Source organism: Balearica regulorum, chromosome 20 (genome assembly GCF_011004875.1).
Source record: "Balearica regulorum gibbericeps isolate bBalReg1 chromosome 20, bBalReg1.pri, whole genome shotgun sequence".
Classification (NCBI taxonomy): domain Eukaryota; kingdom Metazoa; phylum Chordata; class Aves; order Gruiformes; family Gruidae; genus Balearica; species Balearica regulorum.
In genome coordinates this window covers 5,796,075-5,816,948 of record NC_046203.1, presented here as the reverse complement: position 1 = coordinate 5,816,948, position 20,874 = coordinate 5,796,075, and the positions used below count along the sequence as shown (strand labels likewise).

The 20,874-nt window shown below is 63.9% G+C and overlaps 1 protein-coding gene across 1 annotated transcript; it reads right to left on the bottom strand.

Moving 5' to 3' along the window:
- Positions 1-1,827: 1,827 nt before the first annotated feature.
- FIBCD1 (fibrinogen C domain containing 1) lies at positions 1,828-18,763 on the bottom strand. The gene is made up of 7 exons (XM_075772356.1): positions 18,677-18,763; positions 13,114-13,590; positions 11,954-12,113; positions 11,047-11,183; positions 5,377-5,473; positions 4,862-5,041; positions 1,828-4,577 (listed from the first exon to the last, which is right to left on the bottom strand). The coding sequence occupies exons 1-7, from the start codon at positions 18,746-18,748 to the stop codon at positions 4,318-4,320; spliced, it is 1,383 nt and encodes a 460-aa protein (XP_075628471.1). The 5' UTR covers positions 18,749-18,763; the 3' UTR covers positions 1,828-4,317.
- Positions 18,764-20,874: the final 2,111 nt, after the last annotated feature.

Here is a 20,874-nt window from a genome sequence, read left to right as displayed (position 1 = left end):
CTGAGCTCACTCTGCCTCTCCCCTGCCTCTCCCCTGCCTCCTTCAGACCCCCTCCCCTTCACCTTTAACCGTTCTGTGCTCACAAATTACAGCCTTGCAGCTACTGCCCTGGTTGGCAGCCAAGAGCCCTGCTCGGATGGGGTGGCTGAGCGGGCGATTAGCCGGGCAGGCTGATGGGCTCCGGAGCCGCCAGCTCCTCACAGAGACCCTGCGGGGAGGATTTAAGTGCATTCACCTGAACCCGCTTCATCTTTCCATCGCGCAGGTCCTACCTGCGGTGCCTGGCTAATGCGAGCGCAGAGGAAGGTGCTCGACATCCCTCTGCTTTATGGGGCTCGGAGGGGCCCCGCTGGCAGCAGGGTCTGCTGAGCAGGGCGGGAGGGAGCGCGGTCCTGGGCCGCGTGCAGCAATGCCGCAGGCACCCGGGGTGACCTTGAGCGTGAGCAGGGCTGCTCTGCCTCCCCTTCCTCCTCCCACAAAGGCTCAGAAAGGGGAAATGGGGTTTTTTATTATTATTTTTTTGCTGCAGATGTTGCCTTAGAAGTCACTGCTGGTGATGGGGGCCGGGGTGTCTACCCTGTGCTTGCAGAGTGGGGGGCTGCTGTGGGTGCTCCTCGCTCCTGCGCCGGACCCAGCTGAGCCCAAGCCCCTGCCTGCCCTCCCCAGCAACCCCCCGACCCGTGGGCTGTGCTTTGGGGTGCTCCCTGCCTCGTTCACACCTTGCCGCCACTCTGCGCTCTCCCCTTTTGCACCCGGTTGTCCGTCGTGGAGCCAAATTGCTGGGTGCAGCCAGAGCAGGGAGCACCTTCCCAGCACCAGCAATCGGTGCTGCCCAGTCCCGTTCCAGGGGCTGGTGGGTGTTGGTGGGTGCCCTGCCCAGCCCTGCCTGCTGCCCCCAGCTGCCTCCCACCAGCCTTCACCTCCTGGCTGGCTGCGCTGCCTGTCGAGGCAGGGTGCAATGCAGGCACAGGGGGAAGACAGACAGACAGACACACAGACGGCCGCCAGCGACTCACCTCTCCGTCTCGGGCGATGCCCCAGTGCCGCCTGCCCTGGCCCTGCTCCGTGTCACTCCGAGATCGTGCCCAGACTGAGCTGGCCAGCCCGCTTCACCCACCGTTAAATACCCGCCATCGCTAATTGCCGTGTCACCCCTCGAGTGTGTGGTCGGCTCGCGGGGCTGTGGCTGCACAGAGCAGAGGCTGGGATCCCGGCGGGGAGGGGGCTGGAGAGGGGGACGGGGGCTGGCCGAGCCGCCACAATGGGAGTGCAGCACCACCGCTGATTAACGCGCCTCCTTCGTTTGCCACCTCATTTGGAGGAGAGGCCGGGTGCGCAGCGTGCTGGAGCTGGCCTTGAGTCACCGGCAGCTGGTGGCGATGCTGGTGGGAGGAAGGGTCTCGTCCAGGGGCACGAGTGTCCCCCGCCCCCTTGGCTGGCGCACGCCGTGTGCGGCTGTTGGGGTCCCAGACGTGCGTGCAAGTGTGGTGGGGTGCACAGGCACCCCCAGACCTGCGCAGGGACTGGGCCCACATGGACAATCCTGAGTGCGTCCCCTGTCCTCGGCCACCCGTGCTAAAGCGTGGTCCCCAGCGCCTGACGCTCAGCTGTCCCCTCCCGGCTCTGGCCTGGGGCAGGGTGTGGGGTGGGCAGCACCCCGCTGCTCAGCAGGAAGGGGCCGGGGGCATCGCTCGGCTCTGCCCATCAGCGCAGGCAGGGGGGAGCGGGTCCCCTCAGCACCCAGACCTGCCACCCCGAGGTCCCACGGCAGGTTCCTCCGGCAACGTCCCCGCACCGCGCCGTGGGTACAGCTGACGACACGCCAGCTAACGATGAGTTCCTTTTATTAAGGAGTTTAGAAAGTCCACATGTACAGCGTTGGACACCACTCACACACGACCTAGACTTCACGGCACTGCTACACACCACGACCCGGTCCAGGGCTCTGCCGGGAAGGTACGTGGCCAGGTCCTGGACCCCCGGCCGCCCCTGCCCACCCCTCCCTGGGGAGGTGTCACCATGGACGGGTTTAGGCTAATCCGGGGCCGCAGAGCGATGCGTGCGCTCTCGGGAATAATCCTGGGAAATCCTGCGTCTCGGGATGGATTAAATACCTCTCGTGCAAGTCAAAACAAAGTCATTAGGGAGTCCTGGGTGACAGTTACACAAGGGTGTGCTACCGACAAACTGCATGTACAACGTTCCCTCCCCAGGGAAAACACTGTTGGGGGGGTCCAGGGAGGGGACGAGCCTTCCCGCCCGGGGCACATGGCTCTGTGTGCCGCCCTGTCCGGAAGGCAAGTGCTAGAAAACCCAGCTACAGCTAATCCACTGAAATAACTGAACAAAAAGTAAAGACAGGTACCGTGCTCCCTGCCTGCGTGGGACCCTTTCCAGAGGGGTCTGGCAGGGTGCGGGAAGCCCCTCGGGAGATGCTGGGGTCTCCTGAGCTTGTGCTGGCTGGGAAATGCCACCACTGAGCTCCCCAAATCCCATCGCTCGAGAAAGCCAGCCTGGCCGGCTGCTCTGGGCAGGGACGGAGGGGGCAGAGCTGGTGCCTGCACTCGGAGCTCATCCTCACCCAAGGGCTCCAAGGAACGTCTCTAGCAGAGGGGAAAGCTGCGGTGATCCCCAATGCATCCCCATTTCCCCAGCAGGACAAACAGATGGGGACCCTGGCAGGCAAAAGGGCTTGTCCAGCGCACAGCATCCGAGGTGGTGAAGGCTTTAAAAAAACAAAGAGAAGCACACAGGAAAGTACAAATCTGCCGCAGCCGGGAAGATGAGCCTTTGATCTTCCCGTGCCTTAAGCCCCCCCTGGAAACGGGGACGGCAGGAGCTTTCCTCCCCTCCTTGGGCAGTCTGTCCATCCGACAGTGTGTTTCCTGGGGCCGGGGATGGGGGCTCTGCTCCCCATTGCTGCTGTAGCACAGGCAGAAAATCATGTAAAGGATGGCAGGGTCCTGGCTGTCCCCCTCCCCTCCCTGTTCCTATACAGCCTACTCAGGCTTGGTTCTAATTGGTTTTGGTTTTTTTTTTTTTTGTGGACAAACCCCCCCATTTGAGTCCTTCTGGGGAGCCAGTGGGAGATGTCAGCCCCGCACCCCGTGGCAGCTCCTCCTCGGGTCAGCCGGCGTGAGGCACCGCCTGCCGCCCCGTTATCAGGGCCCTGCAGATGCTAAGCCCCACTCGGGGCTTCTTTTTGCAAAACCTTAATGAGATTTGAAGAAATGAAAGGCTTTGACTATCTGCAGGTGCCGAGCCAGAGCGTGGCTCATCTTGGGTGGAAACGAATGCGGTTCCCAGGCGGGGAGCGAGCGGAGGGGGCTCGCCTGGGGTCACGCAGGCGTGCTGTCCAAAGCCAAGGGTTTCAGGAAAGGTCACAGCTTTTGGATGGCAAAAGTCCACCGTGAGTCTGAGCGGGTCTGGTTGGGAGGGAGGAGCTACAAAATGCTGGCAGAGCCATGCTGGGAAGCGAGCCTTCCTCGCCTCCTCCTCCTTGCTGTGCTTCCCATTTCCCCAGCGCTGCCAAAACAGCTGCGTGCCACGCTCGGTTCTGAGTGTGCGTCCTCGCAGCACCGTGCTGGCTTGCCTTGGGGTGTCCCGACCTGCTGGGAGGCTCCAGGAGCCAGGACAGGGATGAAGGAGTTCATAGTTGTCCCCTTCCAGCTGCATTGCTCTTGCAGGGGCAGAGGCGAGCGTTTACAGACCAGAGAAGGATGTGCTGGCACGGTCAGGCATCTGCATGGGCTGCCACCCAGCCGAGCCCTCCCTGTCCCCAGTAGCACCATGGGGTGAGCTGGAACCGCAGAGCAGCAGCCTTGTCCCAGTCCTGGGGGCTGCGTGGGGCTTGGGGCTCCCCACAGCGAGTGTCTGCCAGTCCCTTGCCAGCTTGGCGAGGCTGCTGCCGAGTGTCTGTGCTTGTGGCAGAGATGAGCAGAGGTGCCCAGCCTGCCTGGGCTGCTGCATCCCTCCCTCCCTCCAGGCAGCCCCTTCTCCTCCTTGCCCAACCCCGCTGGGTACCACTCCCCAAATTCCCGCATCCCGCTGCCCTCTCTGCTGTAGCTGTGAGCACTGGCCATGGGTCACGCTCTGGCCAGGAGACCATTTTGGCTGCAGGGGAGCCACAGCAGCGGGAGCAAAGGTCTGGTGATGTCCATGGGCACCCAGGAGCGAAAACCGCCCTCCCTGGGGGCAGGCACTCCCCTAAAGACAGGCTGGCCCTTAGGGGAGGATGGCGGGGGGGGACAGGACTGCGGGATGGTGGGGAAGGGCAGGGGGCTGGGCACGGGGTGCAGGGGGGCTCGTGCCATCCAGCTAATTCTCCTCCCGGATGGGCCGGATCTTCATCTCGGTGAACTTGAGGGAGTACTGCCAGCCGGTCCAGGAAGACCACTCGATGCCATCGGCATAGGAGCTGTGGTGGCCCTTGAGGTACTGCCCATTGAGGTTGGAGGTGTGGCAGTTGCGGTACCACCAGGCGCCATGGTAGAAAGCCGCACAGTTGTTCTCCGAGTGGTCGTTGTCCAGGTCCTTGGTGGTGAACTTCATCCCGTTGTGCTTCAGGAAGGAGTCGCCTGCCAGGGGGGTAAGGAGCCATGATGAGCCCTTTCCTGCCTCTCACCCTGCCCTCGAATCGTCTCCCACCCCGGGGGGCTCCCTGGGCACTTGGGGTCACCCACCCTGCAAACATCCAGCTGCAGCCCCTCTCCTGCCTCCAGCTTCCCGTGGCTGCGGGGATGCAGCCGGCGCTGCCGCCAGTGCTGGACGAGACCGCCAACACCCAAGCGAGGGGCTTTGGTGGCCATGGGCTCCCCGTGCCCCATGGGGCCACGCGCATCCCCCCACACCACCACCCTACCTGCCGTCCCCGAGTAGTCGGCGATGGAGATGGGGTACCCGTCCTCCTCGGGATCGACGGAGAAGAGCCCCACACCGAAGCTGCCATAGTGGGCGAAGGCGGTGCCGTTGTCGAAGTCCTCCAGGTCGATGCGGAGCTCGTAGCTGCCCTGCACCGTCAGCACGTGGATCCGCTTCAGCCCTGCAGCGGGAGGGAGGGGGCAAGTGCAGGGACCCCGGTGGGAACAGGGTGGCCAGGGGTCCCTGGGGAGGGGGTTTGGGGCAGGACGGGCAGCGGTTCCCACCCTCCAGCCCTTGCTCAGCTCGCAGGCCAACGGCCCCATCACTTCCAAGCCCCTCTGCAGCCGCCCGGTCCCCTCCCCGTCTGCCTGGGCCGTCACTCCTAGGCCGTGTGTTGGCCAAGGGGCTCTCGGTGTCCTTTCCTTTGCAAAGGAAACCCCGGACCTCCCCGCGGCTGCCGGGGGGACGCAGACTTTGCCAGCCCACCCAGGAGGAGGCACCGCCATCCCCACGCACCTAACCAGTGCTCTCCCGTCAGCTTCCCGAAGCCATCCCGATAGGCTTCCCAGCCGCGGAAAAAGTTCACGGAGCCGTCCTCCCGCCGCTGAAACACCTGGGGAGACATGCGGGGCATCAGTCGTGGGGCTTCTTGGAGTCTGCGCACCCTGGCCAGCCCCCCTGCTCCCCACCATTCTGCCCACCCCTCCCTGCTGCTGCCTTATTAGATGTGGGCGCAAATTAAACCCTTTCAACTCAGTAATTACACAGGGACGGCGGTGAGCAGGTCCCCAGGGAAATGCCGGATCATTATCTGCCAGCTCCTGGGGATGGGTGAGTTGGTTCAGATAAAACACTGCCTGGAAAAGGGAGCAGAGCTTGGGAAACCTGCGGTGTGATCCTGCGGGAAGGTGGTCGGTGCCCCAGGAGGGGTGAGCACCCCCCCCCCGACCTGGGTCGGAACAGCCTGGGCTCTGCGACGGCACGTGGGAGCAGAGGGACGGACGGACAGACGGCATGACTGGAGGTGTGTCCCCGCAGCGCGTGCTGCCCAGGCAGTCATCCTGCAAACGTCGGGATGGTCGGTGCCGTGTAAAACTGCTCTCTCCTGGGCAGCTGCCCCATGATCAAGCATCGTTCCTGTGACGGCCTCGTTAGTCTCCCAGAGAAATTAATTGTGGGGCACCGACCATCCTGACTCCCGCAGAGCCCCCGGATCCCAGCCAGATCCCCAGGGCTCAGTGCGGCTTTTCTCCTCGGAGCCTTTCCCTTTTCCTCTCCCATCTGCTCATCGGCATGTCGTGCCCTGTGCGTTTCATCCCCTTTTATCCATAGTTTCGGGTTTGATTTATTGACAATGATCCAGAAATACTGCTCCGCGTTCAACACATTGAACTTAATTAAGCCTCCAGCTCTGGATTAATTGCATTAAACTTGGCTCAGCCAGCCTGCCCAATTGCCACCAAGTGCCACGCTCCCATGGCTGCGGGGGGGACACACGACAGGGCGCTCGGCGATTTAGGAACAGCCGTGCCGTGGGCCAGCAGCCAAGGGGCCAGAGCACCCCGTCTGCAGGGCTGGGCCGTGCCGCTGAGCCCATTCACCCCATTTCCAGTGTCCCAGGCTCGGGCAACGCCACAGACCCCCTGGACCAGCTGGGAAGCCGCCGTGCTTTGCTCCACCGCGGGGATGCTCCTTCGCAGCCTCCCCCAGCTGCTCCTGCCCTCCTCCAAAGGCACGTGCGGGGTTTCATCCTGGCACGCAAAGCAGAGCCAGATCATGAACTTCATGTTGTTTTGCCCTTCACCAGACAGGCACTTTTTGGGGCTAGGGATGCCTGGCACAGGCTCCGGCGCGCTCCTCGGCACGACACGGCTCTGATCCTGCTGTACTTACCTTCTAGAATTAGAGCCTTAATTTTTATCCCTGCGTTGAGCACTTGAGAAGCTGCGGTTAAGCCCGTTTAAAGGGGCTTTCTTCAGGCTTGCTGGGAGAGGGGGGATGGCGTGGCTGGACGGGGGCCCGAAGCTGATTTTCCCCGGCCGACGTCGGCTCCAGCGCTGCCACGCAGGGAAGGCGGCGGAGGCAGCACCAATGCTCCCTCTTAATCGGCTTTGACCCGCGGTTGTAAATAGGCCAATTGCCTGAGCGGTGCCCAGGGACGCGTGCGGGGCACGTCTCCGTTGGCTCAGCCTCAGCACGGCTCGGCAATCACCCCGGGTGCCGGAGGAGCCCTTGGTGCTCTGCTGCCCACCGGGCTTGGCCCCAAGGGGCTTGAAACTGGTTCGGAAAGGCTGATGGGTGCTGGAGGTTCCGTGTCGTCCTGGGTCTCCTGCTCCATCTACATCATCTCTCATAGATGGTCCCTCCTCGTGCTTCACCCACCCACCTCTCCCGTATGCGGGCAAGGACGTGGGAGCCTCCTCCTTGCCCCCCTGTGCCGGGATGCTGCCTGCACTGGGATGCTGCGTGTGCGGGTGACCCACAGGCTCGCTGCCACGCTCCCAGCCCTGCCTTGCTGCTCTTTTCTTCCTCATCAAATATGCATCAGCCCATCTTAAGCAAAAAGGATTTCCTTCCCTTCTTTAAAGGCAAGGCTGAAATATTTATCTCCCCCGCTTTCTGCCTCTCCCGGTCACGCTGAGCTTGTGGGGCAGAGACAGGCTCCTGCAAAGGCACTAACCCAGAAAAATGGGTTAAAAACAGAGAAAAGTGGGAGAGCCAGCCTGTGCCTGCTGTGGTGTTGGCAGTGAGGGAGGGCTCTGCTCCCTCTCCCCGCAGCCCCCTGATGCCAGCCCCCCCCCCCCCAAGCCCCCAGAGGGCTCAAAACCCCACCACAGCCGCAGCCTGGGCAGATGCTCGGTCATCACTTTTCTGCCACCGCAGCGCTTGAGGTCCCGGTCAGGTTTTTGGCAGCCATGGCACAGACCCCACAGCCCCAGCCCTGCGGCGTTCCTCTGAGCCCCCATCACAGCGGGGAGACCTCTTCGGGTTCAGCCACAGACAAGACAAACGTGGAGCGTAACGGGAGCCGGTCCGGGACGTGCCAATGCCGTGCGATCGCCTGCGAACACCACAGCCGGCAGTGCTGCCTGTCCTGGGGACCCGGCCGCTCCCGCCTCTCCCCGCCAGCAGAAGCATCTCGTCCTCATTTGTGGCAACACATAAATCACGTCTTTTGGAACCAGCACGCATCTCCCTGGGCTCAGCTCAACCACTGCCTTCAGCTGATCCCAGCCCATGTGTAAATGCATCGGTGTGTTCAAACCCCCAGCCCGTGCTGGCACCCCTCCGGCGGGTGATGAGCGGGCTGGGCGAAGCCGTCCCTGGGGCCGCAGGTGCCTGTGAAGCTGAAGCTTCACCACGGCCCTTGTCCTGCTGGCACAGCCTTTTCTTCCACATCTTTTGGCTTTCCCACGACTTCACGATACGTGCTGTACATGGAAACTGATGCTGAGGTGGCCGGAGCCATCGTGACACTGTTGCTTACAGGGCCAAGATGCTGATCCCGGGGGGTTTTGCCCCAGCTGGGCAGTGATGGAGGCTCAGGGGTACCAGGAGGAGCACGGGGCATTTGCAAAGACTTCTCAACACAACAGCAGATGAAGAGGCAACTTTTTCAGGTCTCCTGGGATGCCAAGACTCCCGTGCCCTCTGTCACCCTGTTATTACTTTAATAAAGTGCCAGAGGTGAGCGTCAAAGGGGGGGAGCCAGGGTCAGGGTGGGCAATTACACGGCTGCAGCTCGTCGCTGCCGCAAGGCTTGGGTCTGCACGAGGGAGTCGCTGCAATTAAAGTCAGCGCTGAGCACGGGACGTGGATGCTCCCGTTGGCACCAGCAGGCACTGACCCAGACCCACAGCCCAGCTGGCTGCAAACATGGCCCCACTGCTGGTGGGCAGGACCACGGGGGGACAAAATAGACTGGGGGGGTGTGCGGGGGACTCCCCAGCTCTTCCCTCCCACATTTCTTTGCCTTCGTGTCACTCTGCCCTGCATGGACACTGATGCTGGCTGCCCTCTCTGCCGGATCTCTGCTTTTTGACTATGCAAAACAGGCAGCAAACAGCCCCAGAGCTGCAGTCGCTCACACAGCACAGGGGACTTCGACTGCCCCGGGCTGGATGCAGCCGCCGTGGGGAGGAGAGGCGTTGGTCCGGCAAGGGCTGTGCCTTGCTCAGCCTTCCCCACGAAGGGGATGGGGAACGACCAGTGACCCTGCCTCTGGCAAGGGGACAGGGTGACACTGCAAATCATGCCATGGGGACAGGGGAGTGCTGAGCAGCACCTGGTGAGTAACCCCAGGTGGGTTTCTCCCCAGTGGGGCATCAGGGTGGCTCTTCCCCCGTTCCCGTGGTCTCTAAGCCGTCCATGCAGGCTAAGGCTTAGCTCAGCAGCTCCCAAGTCAAAATTGATTCAGCTGCTGCCATCGCTTCCACCCACCCACCCACATGCAAATAAGCCCAAATGTCAGGAGTAATCACTCCAGAGGAGGAGGGGAGGGAAATTTCCCCAGCTCTGCACCACGATGCTCAGCTGTGCCATGGCTTACCTGGAGCCTGGCTGAGTCAGTGCCCCAGGGACTCCCTCCGTGTCCCCAGCCCCACAGGAGGCGGCTGAGACACCCCACCACCACCACCCTGGGGGGCTCAAGGTATGTTTGGGACCCTGCGCTGCAGAGTAGCCACAAGAAATGGGAGTCTGGGGGCGAGCACCCTCAGCCCCGCTCTGGATGCGCCCGGTTCCAGAATGCTGGGGTTCGGCACCCGGTTTGGTTCCTCTGCCCCAGTCGTGGCAGGGCAGAGCTGGGTGCTGCCTGGCTGTGGTGCTGCAGGCACCACCGTACTGGCCCTGCTGCCGGAGCCCTCGATGCTGCCGGAGCCCTCGATGCTGCCGGGTGTAAAATCATTTGCTTCGCCCCCAACCCAGCCAGAGCCCTCCGGGCTGCAGCAGCTTTAAATAAGCCTCTGAGTGTCTCGCTAATCACCTTGGGCTGCTCTTCAGGCGGTGCTTGAGCATGGCTGGAGCTGGCGGAGGCTGTGCACGGGGTTTGCAAGGACCCTCCCCACCCTGGGGAGCAAGTGGGGTCCCCCCTGCCTTTCCCTCTGTGAGCCCCCCAGGAGGTGGGGTACCCAGGGCTGTGCTGTGCCTCAGTTTCCCGGCTGGAGCTGCTGGTACCGACCTGCGCACGACAGGTTGCTCCCGCCTGGGGTGGGCTCTGGGTAGACCAAGGCCAAAGGCTCATCAGCCCCCCCAAGGGCAGGGGGGCTAAGCTCCCTCCTGGCACTGCTCAAAGCTGCTTAGGAGAATCAGATCGTGGGGATTTGTTTCCTAGAGCACCCAGCTGGAGGGGCACTGGCCGGCTCGGCTCACCCAGCATGTCCTCAGGGAAGCGGCTGCCTGCCCACCCCTCCCCTGGGCCCCCCGCTGCCTCCCTGGGCCCCCTCGCTGCCCTGCCAGCACCCCGAGCGATGCCCCCCTGGGTAGGGGCCACCGGCACCCAAGGGACCCCCAGGGCAAAGGAGGTCTCCAGGCTTGGGGCTGCCAGCACCGTGCCCCCCGTCCCCCCGCTCCCTTCCCCCATTACTGTGATTACAGGGCTGTTGCAGCCGCCACAGCAAAGTGAATTGGACAGGGCGGCCGGGGAGCGAGTGAATCAGCATGGCACCGGCGCTGCCCCGGGCACCCCTGTGTTAGACGAGGCAAAAACCGCTGGATTTGGGGTCTCTCCTGACCAGGATTTGGGGTCTGTCCTGAGCCCTGGCACCAGCTCACCAGGACCACAAGGATAGGGCAAAGCACAGTCATTCACCCCATGGCACAACGCAGCTACGCTGTGCCCCAGCTGGGCACCAGCCCTACCAAGGATGAACTCCAGCCCTGGCACCCGGCTCCCCCCCCCGAAACCACCCTCCAGCTCCAGCCAAGCTCCGCCAGCCCAGGGCAGGGCCACCGGGATCAGCTCTGCCGATGCTGCGGCACACATAACACGCTCAAACCTGTTCGCCTGCTTCCCCATGGCTCTGGGCACCCTGTGCGCAGCCAGACCCCGTTAGCATTTATCCCCCCATCCCAATGACACGTCCAAGCGCTGAGAGTGACGTGTCCCACCCCCAGCATCCCGGCGTGGGGACAGCCCGTAGCCGGCGGTGGCATCGCCCGGTGGCCCCCAGCACGGCAGCAGCTTACCGTCCAGCCACCCCCGTCAGTCGTCATGTCGCAGTAGACCTGGAAGCCGGAGGGATAGTGCATGGGGAAGATGGAGTAAATCCCATCCTCTTGCTGTCCGCTCGTATAGATGTCAAAGCAGTCTCGGGGCCGGGAGCCTGCAGTGTGGCATTGGGATGGGGTGGGACGAGAGGAAAGCTGGTTAATTAATGTTCTAATTTAATGTCTTGCCATTTCTTTCAGGCTCTGAACCTTGCTGCCAGCTCTAGTTGGCGGCTCAGTGCTGCCTTGTTCTTTCCCTCCTTTCTCCTCCGACGCTCAGGGCGAGCGGTGCCCGGCGGGGGGGGGACGCGGCCACCGTGGGGACTCCCCGCCGGCAGCTGGCAGGGACCGACTCCATGTCCCCGTGGGACGGCGAGGGAGGGCTGGGACCCAGCTGGGGAGAAGGGAGCTGATGCCTGGAGGCAGCTGCAGGCAGAGTGTGGGCACGTGCTCGTGGCACCGGGACAGTCTTACTCAGCTTCATCTTAACCAAATGATGATGAATGTGACTGTTTATTCTGAGTCCCGTGCAGCGCTGCTGTCTGCACCCAAACGAAGGGGAACGATCACTTCCCTCTCTGATTTTGCCCCAGCTATGTCTGCGTGGGGAACAGGTAGGTCTGCAGGGGTGCAAAGTGGCTTTTGTGCTGGCTTTGCAGGCTGGTTTATGGACAACTGGGGGCCGCACAGTGAGAAACACACCTTCTAGAACACAACTTCCCATCTTCCTCCTGCCCCATCTCTCCCAACTCCTTGCCACCCCCCCACCGTATTAAATCCCTTCTCCAGGCTGGTTGTCTTCCTCCCTTCTTCTTAGGCAGAGACCTGCTGAGAGCAGCCCCAGGCACATCCCTCTCCCCGGGGACCGATGGGGACACCGTCTCACCGTTGGAGCAGCCCCGGGGCCGTGCTCCCCTGGCCGACGCTCGCTGCAGGTCAGCCTTGAGCCGGGGCCGGGCGCCGCCACGTTCCTTCTGCAGCGTTTCCAGGACGTCGCTGACGGAGCTCACCAGCCGAGCCATGTTGGTCTGGCTCTCTGAGAGCAGCTGTGGGTGGCGGACATGTTAAGAGGGACAAGGTTAAACGTGGTTAAACCCCTTCCACCGCCCAGCCCCACCACCACCCCACTGCGGGGATGCTCTGCCCGCTCCCATGGCTCCCCAAGCGCCTGTGGGCAGCAACGCTCCCTGCCAGATTATGGGCTGGTGGGGGTCAGATGGGGACGTAAAAGCCACAGCAGGTCCCATACAGCATCTCCGGTGCTTTTTGGCCCGAGGTCAGGGTCCAGACAGCGCTTATTGCCGTCGGGGCTGAGAAATCCCCGAACCTGGGTGCGTCAGTGCCGCCACCCCGCGGGATAAAGAGCATCTCTGGGCAAGGGGACGGGATCGTGGAGGCAGCAGGAATAGCCGTGTCCTGAGACAGCCGCCGGCTCTCCACTGTCCCCCGAGGTGACCTGGGTCAGGCAAGTGACGTGGGGTGGCTGCAGCAAAGCAGCAGGATGGGGAGTGAAGCGAAGCAGCGAAGATCGAGCAGCTCCGGACAGCTGAGCACCAGGAGGGATGGGCACAGAGCCGAGCATCCAGCCTTGCCCTGGGTCTTGCTACAACGCCCGGAAGATCCCCGGTATACCAGGTAAACATTTCAACACAGTTCATCAGCTGGGAAATTTTGGGGACTGTAAATAAGGGGGGGCTGATGGCTGCATGAACCGCTCTTCGGATGGTCCTGTGCTGTTCTTGGTTCTGCTCAGAGCCCCCAAACTGGACCTGGAGCTGGGAGACCTGCAGTGTGGGAGGCTGCACACCTGGCTTGCCGGCACCGGGGCGGTTTGGCAGCGAGACGCAGGCGGCTGATGAGCTGGAGCTGAAGTTGTGCTTCCTAACTTGCAATTCCCAAGCGCCTGCCTTAAACCTCAGCTCCTTCTGCCGGAGGTTCCCCTGGACACCGTGGGCAGCGGCTGCAAGCAGTCATGCTCCAGGGACATGGGGACAGGGCAGGTCTGTCCCCAAGAAGCACCGTGTGGCACCCCCAGCCCCAGCTCACCTGGATGAGCCTGCCCTGCTCACCCTGCAGGGCGCTGAGCTCCTGTCCCATGGCGCTGTGCCCCTTCTTGAGGCCGTCGCAGTCGGCACGCAGCTGCACGGTGTGCGTCAGCAGCTTGGCCACCTCGTCCGCCACTGTGACCAGCAGGGCTTTCTGCTGGCTCTTGGTGGCCTTGGCCTCGGCGTCGTGGTCGGTGACGGCGCGCAGCACGGAGGTCTGCAGCCCCTCCAGGCGCCCGAAGGTGCCCGTCGCGTCGGGGCAGTTGGGGTCGATGAAGATGTTGATGCGGGAGCTGTCGGCTTTCTCAATGGTGACCAGCGCGTTGGCCTCCTCAGGGTTGGTGCTGATTACAGGGGGTGACTCGGTGACGGGCGTGTGGTAGTGGTTCATGAAGAGGATGGCCCCCGTGACCGTCACCGCCAGGAGGACAGCCACCGAGAGCAGGACCGTGCACAGGATGTACCCGCAGCTCATCCTCTGCAGACAGAGAGACGGATGCCATCAGGACCCATCCGGATGGATCCATCCCGCTTCCCCTCATCCGAGAGGTGTGTTCAAACCCTCACAGGCTTTGCAGGGTCCAGCAATGAGGGAGGCGATGCTGGACACGGAGATGGTGGCAGAGGAAGGGACACGAGGACCCCGGGGACCCTGCGGCTCTGCCAGGGACACGGAGGCCACAGGCGAGCGCTCAGCAAGCAAAGTAGCTAAACCCGCCTGGGAACCAGAGGTATGAAATAATAAAGAGAGCGAACGCACAGCAGCCGCGTGCTCCTGCTGGCATGTTTTATTTAAGGTGGTGATACTCAGCTGGAGCAGCCCCGGCTCCCCGGGAGGTGCGTGCGGGGCTCCCTGCTGCCCCTGGGCACAAATATGGGGAGAAAAAGGGAGAAACATCCCCGGTGTCCTCGGCACCGCAGGGAAAGCGAGGAGGCGAGGGAAGGCAGGGGCTGAGGATCCAGGGGTGGCTGGGGATCGATGTTGGGACCACACTGCCCTGAGCACCGTGGGGACCACTTCGCAGAGGATGTCTCCCAGCTGGGGGGGTGGCTACACATCCCTGTCCCCCTTGTGCCCTCGCTGCCTGCCAGAGGGGAGCAGAGTTGCTCCCAAAGCCCTCCGACCTGGCCCGGAGCCTCCCGGCGATGGGGAGTCACCGTGGGAAAGGTCTCTGCCCCCCCCCCCCCCGAGCGCATCCAGCAGCTCCGCTGCTGCAGGGACCCATTGGCTCAGCCTGCGGGAGCTGCTCCATGTGCACCAAGAGCCTTTTCTCCCTGCAAAGCGTGAGGTGCCAACGCCGTCAGCGCGGAGGGAGCAAGCTGCCACCCAGCCACATCAACCCCCTGCCCCCCCCGTTGCCTCCCCTTCTCATTACACCTGCAGGACAGAGGCTGTGATTTTCCCCTGACCCCAGCCACGGCTGTCACAAGGAATTGCAGGGCTGCCAGAAAGCTGCAGATTCGGAGAGACAAAGACTACTTTCCCCAGAAACAAGGGGAAAATTGCTGCATCTGCAAAGATTTCCCAGGCCCTGTCCCCTCCTGTGCACATCTATCTGGAGTGACACCTTCCTTCAAGCACCCTTCATTTCATTCACGCTCCTGCAACCATTTGCATTAAGGTGACCGAGGCTGCGGCGGGGCTGGCTGGGCAGGGGCTGGGGGGCCGCGAATGCCCTGCCAGCCCCGGGGTGGATGCTCTGGGTTTCTTCCCCGGCCCACGGAGCAAGGCTGGAGATGCAAACGGTGCTGGGCTGACTGGGAAGCCACCCTGCAGGGATCTCCGTAACGAGGCAGCCCCGGGCTCAGCCCCTCGGAGTGCATTAAAAGAAGGTGTTAAAGGCAATAAGGGGAGCTTTGGGCAAGCACAGGGTCCAGGAGTTTGCCCTGTGTTTGCAGACACAGAGCCCTGGCTCGGGGCCATGAGGAGCACCAGCAGCAGCAGGACAGTGGCAGATGGAAGTGGGAGATGCCCATTGCTGACACCCTCACGTGGACACCCAGGACCTGGGCTCGACCTGGTCCCTCAGCACCCTGCAAGTGCAGAAGTGACAGGAGGGATTGCTGCTGACCGGAGGCCAAGGTTGAGTGGTTTGGGATCCACAGGGTGAGCAGGGACCATGTCCCCACAACTGTCCCAGCTATGGCAGCACCTTCAGCTCCCCAGCTCTGCGCCCTCCTGTCCTGCACGCTGCTGCTCCCCACCATGCTGATGTCCCCAGCTCAAAACGTGGCTGACGGGACACACAGATGGGCTGCAACGACTGAGGGACCCGTCTGAGTGTGAAGGGTTTGGGGAGTAGAGCTGTGCACAGCCGATGCTTCGGTTCCCGCAGCCACATAAATCCCCTCTGGGCTTTAACACACCAAAATCCTGCAACGCTGCCCGGGAGCTGCATCCGGCTGTTTCCCAGCCTTCAAGCCCCAGCATCGCTGCCCTCCTGCTGGCACCGGGAACTGGGGCAGGAACTGGGGGCCGACCGCCTTCGCACTCAACCACCTCTGCTTGCAACCACGAGATCCCGAGCAGTGGCAGCTTTACAAGTCCCACAGCGTTTTGCTGGCAGGTTGTGTTACCTGGCAACCTGCAGTGGGGAGTGGAGGGAAACACTCAGCCAGCGGCACCAGCAACGCTCCGAACCGGGGTGTGGGTCCCCCCGAATCCCCCCAGCGCGGCAGCCCTGCAGCTGCACGCCCAGCTCCCAGCACGGGGCCCTGCGGATGCCTCTGCCGCACGCTCCTGCCCCGCCATGGCCCTCGTGGCTCCGGGGGTTTCTGCTGTCCGTTGCACGGCCTCAGGCTCCTGGATCTTCTTGCCAAGGCTTTTAGGCAGCCGCAGGATCTCCCTGTTGACCATGTGGCAGCTGCCCTGGTTACTGATGTCCCCCTGGGGACATCCATCGGGCTGGGGGTCCCGATGTTTCCAAATCACTCCTCCCTGAAGAGAGGAGAAGCTGCGAGGCTGGGAAGCGCTCGGGTCGAGCGGAGCTTCGCTTGCAAACCTGCTCTGGAGCTGGGACTGGAGGTCGGGAGGGAGCGCCGGCCAGGAACCGAGGCACTGCTGCCTTCCTGGTGCAAAGCCGAGCCAGGCTCTCCGTGCCCTGGCTGGCTCAGGCACTATCTCTATGTTTGGCCACCATGCCCCGTGGGTGCTGGGTACTCGGTGCCCCGGCCACGCCGCGTGAGCAGCCCGTGGGCTGCCTTGCACCCATCGTGCCCCCACCAAGGGTCCCCCAGCCTCCTCAGGCAGCCGGACAGGCGAACGGCTGTGCTGGGTGGGGAGGCGGCAGCTCCAGCACACGCAGCCTGCGGGGAGGGAAGGACACGAGCCGGATTGTTCCCGGGGCAGTTGGAGCAGAGCCGGAGGTGGGCTGGTCCCCGGGGAGCACGGACGGAGAGCGGTGGCGGGAGAGGCTGAGCTCTGCCGTGGGCGATGCTCTTTGGAGAGGAGGGGCCCTTTGCTCCTGCCAAAGCGGCTGCTCTTTGCCGGCTTGCCAGGCAAGCTCCGCACTGTGGGATGGCGGGCAGTGATTGCGGGCAGCCCTGGGTGCTCACCCCTGCGCCGTGCCCCCAGCCAGGTACGAACCAGGACCCCGGTTGTGCTTCTGAGGCAGGTGAACACTGTGCTTTGCGTTGCTCAGGCTCAGCTGCCGGGGCAAACTTTAGTCCAGGTACCCCCACCTTACTGCCGGGGTCCACACAGCCCCAAGACACCTCTGAAGGAGCCCCAGGGCAGCAAGAGCCAGCCCCCCACCCCCCCAAGCCATTGCTCACTCCAGAGCTGCTCAGGCAACTCATTTTGCATCCCAGCCGCTCGCCCTGCGCTGCTCTGCTGCCCCTCTCGAGTCTCCCTGCCTGTCCAGCTCTGCTGCTGCTGCTCAGCTGTGTGCAGGGCTGCAGCCCCCCTCCCTGCTCGCCCTGGGGCAGGGACTGTACCCCCGCCACCCCCCCCCGCACCCCGCTGCTCCCTGCGCCCTCCTAACACGGCACTTCACTCGCTCCCCACAGGCACAGAGGCTGATGAACTGAATCTCGCTCCTGTTACCTGCTCTCCTCCGTCATCCAAAGCCTGCCTGCTACCGCTCCTACACAGTGCGCTCTGCGGCTCGGAGAGAGGAGAGGAGAGGGCTGGCGAGCACGCCGGAGCTGGCTCCACGGGTGAGCACGCAGGCGGGCTGGGACGGGTTTCCACCGGAGCTTACGCGAGCTGGGAGCCCAGCACCGGCTGCACAACAAATCTGTGCCTCCCTCGCGACCCCCTGCGCGAGCCCCTGCTGTGTTGTGCAGCCCCGTACAGGCGGTGGGGCTGGATCCATCCTGCCCAGCTCATCCGTGGGGCCATGGCGGGCACAAAGCCAGGCGGAGAGCGGCAGCCTGGTTCCAGCGGGACGGCACCGCTCGGACCCCCGCGCGGAGGGGCTGTGTGCCAGGGAGGCACTCTGTCGGGAAGGGGAGAGGAGAGCGAGGTTTCTCTCTTGGGGGGGTCTGGGGCCTCCCGTGCCACTCAAGGTGGGCAGCCCCTCTCCAGCGAGGTGAGGAAGCCCTTCGGCATGGATGGGCTGACTGGGGAGAAGAGGGCTTGGAGAAGGGTGTGCAGAAGGGAGAAGTCGGGCAGAAGTCCCTTTCCTGCATCGCTGCGGGCGGAAGGGGGACGGGGAAGTGACAAGACCTGGGGGGCAAGTTGGCCTCATGGCTGGGGCCAGCTGCTCCTCACCATCCTCACCCAGCACTGGGGTGCGGAGGGAGGGCAAGTGCTGCCAGCGCTTGGCTCCTTCCCTTGACTCACAGACTGTCGGAGACTCGCTTTCCCCTAGCTCTTCCCAGGCACGCTTGCCCGTACTCCGCACCCCTTCCCTTCCCACCCTGCCTGCACCCAGAGTGCAGGCAGGGCAGTTGCGTGCCCTGGCCACGCAGCCGTGCCTGCACTTCCCTGCCTGCTCTGGCACGCTCGGCGGCTGGAGGCCGGGCAGCTGGCCGCTACCTGCACGCTGGGCTGGAGGAGCTGGCACACGTGCGGCGGGTTGTGCAAACAGGCTCCGGCACGTGCCAGATCCCCCGCGTCGCCGCACGCTTTGCCACCGCTTCGCCGCACCCCACTGCAACGCCGGCATCTCCCCAAAAACCAGGGGGGCTCCTGGAGGGTAAGAGAGGGACGGGCAGCGGGGAGTCCCCGAACCAAGAGGGACGGCTCCGGCTGCAGCAGGGAGCTGAGATGCCAAATCCCTTTTGAAGGGTTTTTTAAGCAGTTTAAAACGTGCAGCGGTTCATCAGAGGCATGTGTGGCAGCCCCGGAGCATCGCCCGCTGCCTGGCCGAGGGGCAGCCCCGGCGCTGGAGGGTGAGGGGGGGACACTGGCTGCCAATAAACAAACTCAATAATTCGAGGCGGGGGGGGGGAAGGGAGGCAGCCCGGGGGGCTCCGCACGGGAGAGGCCGGGGGGCAGCCGACCCCGCCGGACTGCACCGGGACAAAAGCTTACTGGGGGGAACGGGGTGGGGGGGCTTCGGTTGGACCCCCCGGGCTGGCTCCTGCCCCGCTGCCCCCCGCCCGCCCCTGCCCCGTACCTGCGATTTCTCCTGCTGCCCGTCCTCAAGTTGCGAGGCTCCTCCCATGGTTTTCCAGCGTTCGTTCCCCATCGCGCCGCAACTTCCAGCCCGAGTGCCCGGACCCCCCCCCAGCCCCCCCCAGCCCCCCTCCCCAGCAGCGCAGCCCCCGGCCCGCCCGCGCTGCCCGGCTGGCCGCGGCGGGAGAACGGGCGGCGGCGGCAGCGGCGGCGGAGGAGGAGGAGGGAGGAAAAGGAGGGAGGGAGGACACGGGCACGGGCACGGACACGGGGGTGGATCTTCCCTCCCCGCCCGCCCCGCTCCCCCCGCCCGCTCGCCCCTGCCCCGGGGGGCGCTTCCCGCTGCTCCCCCCGTGCCCGCCCCCCCCCCCCCCGCGGGTCTCCCCCGGCCCCGCTCCGGGGACACCGCCCGGCGATGCCCCGGGGACTCTCCCCGGCCCCCCAGCACTGCCCTGCGCCCCTCTGGCCGCCCCAGCGGCTCCGGAGTCACTCCGGATCCGAGCTCCCCCCCCCAGCCCGCCCCGGGGCTCCGCGGCTCCCCAGGTGCCCAGATGTGGCAGCACAGCTGGAGGAGCGGCAGCAGGTAAGGGAGGGGTTGGTGCCAGCGGGTCCAGGGGTGTTACAGGGGGCTGGGGGGCAGGTGGGGGCGGGTGCCCTTTCCAAAGCTGCGGTCCCCAGTTCAGCACCCCATGCTGAAGGGGCTCAGTCCCACCAGCGGGCAGAGATGGGCAGCGTGCTGGGGGGGGGGGGGGTAACAGGGCAATGCCCCCCCCCCCCCGAAAACCTTTGTGCCCAGGGGTAGCCAAAGTGCTGGAGGCCTGTTAGCAAAACCCAGCGCATGATTTAAAGCTGGTGCTGGCTGGGGGGAGGCAGCAGCCGGGCCCCCCAGCACATGGGCTCACACTGATGCCCACTGGAGCATCACTTGCCCAAACCCCAGCGTTCCCAGCCCAAAGCAGCGGTGCTGGCCCTGCATGCTGCCAGCTCCCGTGCAGGAGTCCCTCCCCGGCCTGATTTACCACCACCACTCCGGGCAGGGATGTGGTTTTCTTTACTGTACCTTTGCGGCACCTCACTTAAATCTTTTATTTGCCGGTTGTCTGACCTGTGGGCAGGAGTGTTACTAAGAGGTTCAGAGGAGCATCGTGAGACCAGCGATGGCTCAGCCCTGCGTTAATCCAGTTGGGGGGAGGGTGGGTTCTCTCTTGATGCTGAGAAGCCCCCAGGACACCTCCTGGGGGGGCTCTGCAGCCCCCCTGAAAACTCCCCCTGCTGCAGTGCAGGGCGGTCCCCTGGGCAGGCGGCACAGCGGGGCTGGGGGTTGCTCCGACCCCCCCTGGATCCCTGGGGCTCAGCCCCAGTTGGCACCCCCCAGCAGCTCTTGTGCGGCTTCACTGGGGTGGGGGCTGCCTCCCTACGGCCGCAGACAAGGCACAGGGGCGGCAGGTTGCGTGTGCTGGGGGCCAGGGGTCCAAGCGGCTCCTCTCCAGGACACACAGCCCATTTTGGGAAGAGTGGGGTGCGTGCCGGGCTGGCAAACGGTGCCGAAGGGCTCTCTGGGGTGGGGAGGGAAGCAGCTTAAGCAGTCAGTCCATGTGTGTGTGTGTGTCTGCATGTTGTCTCCTGGCCAGGTGCAAATCCTGCCTTTGGCTGTTGTGATGTTGTGTGGATTTACCGGGCGATGCTCGTGGCCAGCAGCCCAGCTCCTTCCCCACAGACAGTTTTCAAGGACTTCTCTTTACAGCTGAGACCGTCCAATTCGTTCCACCGGTGGGGTGTCTGGGATGCTTGCGCCAGCCAGGCTCAGCCCCCACACCACTCGGCCGTTCTGGAAGCAGGAGGCTGCGGGTGCCCGGGAGGCTGTTTTAGCTGAACTCCAAACAATAAAAACTTATCATTAAAAAGAAATGTATCTTGGCTTCATGTGGCCTGGCAGCATGGGGAGGAGTGATTCAGTGGCTTGTCAGCCCTGGGTGTTAGGCACGCCGAGCTGCACAACTGGACACTCTCCAAGTCCAGCAACTCATTTTCTGCAGATGGAGCTGGGACCGTGCAGCGGGCTGACGTTTAATTTGCAATCCAACATACCTTGACATAACCCACAGCCGAATCGTGGAGGCTGGTGCGGGACGGGATGCTTGGGATCCTGCCAGGCAGGGGTGGGTGAGCAGGGCTGGCCCCTCGCAGCCCCCGCCGGGC

Excerpts from the sequence above, each read along its gene's own strand:
- FIBCD1 (XM_075772356.1), bottom strand. The coding sequence starts at position 18,748 with ATGGGGAACGAACGCTGGAAAACCATGGGAGGAGCCTCGCAACTTGAG. Across the intron at positions 11,184-11,953 it reads GCCCCGGGGCTGCTCCAACG|GCTCCCGGCCCCGAGACTGC; the intron begins GTGAGACGGTGT and ends GCCACACTGCAG. Across the intron at positions 4,578-4,861 it reads CGACTACTCGGGGACGGCAG|GCGACTCCTTCCTGAAGCAC; the intron begins GTAGGGTGGTGG and ends CCCCCCTGGCAG.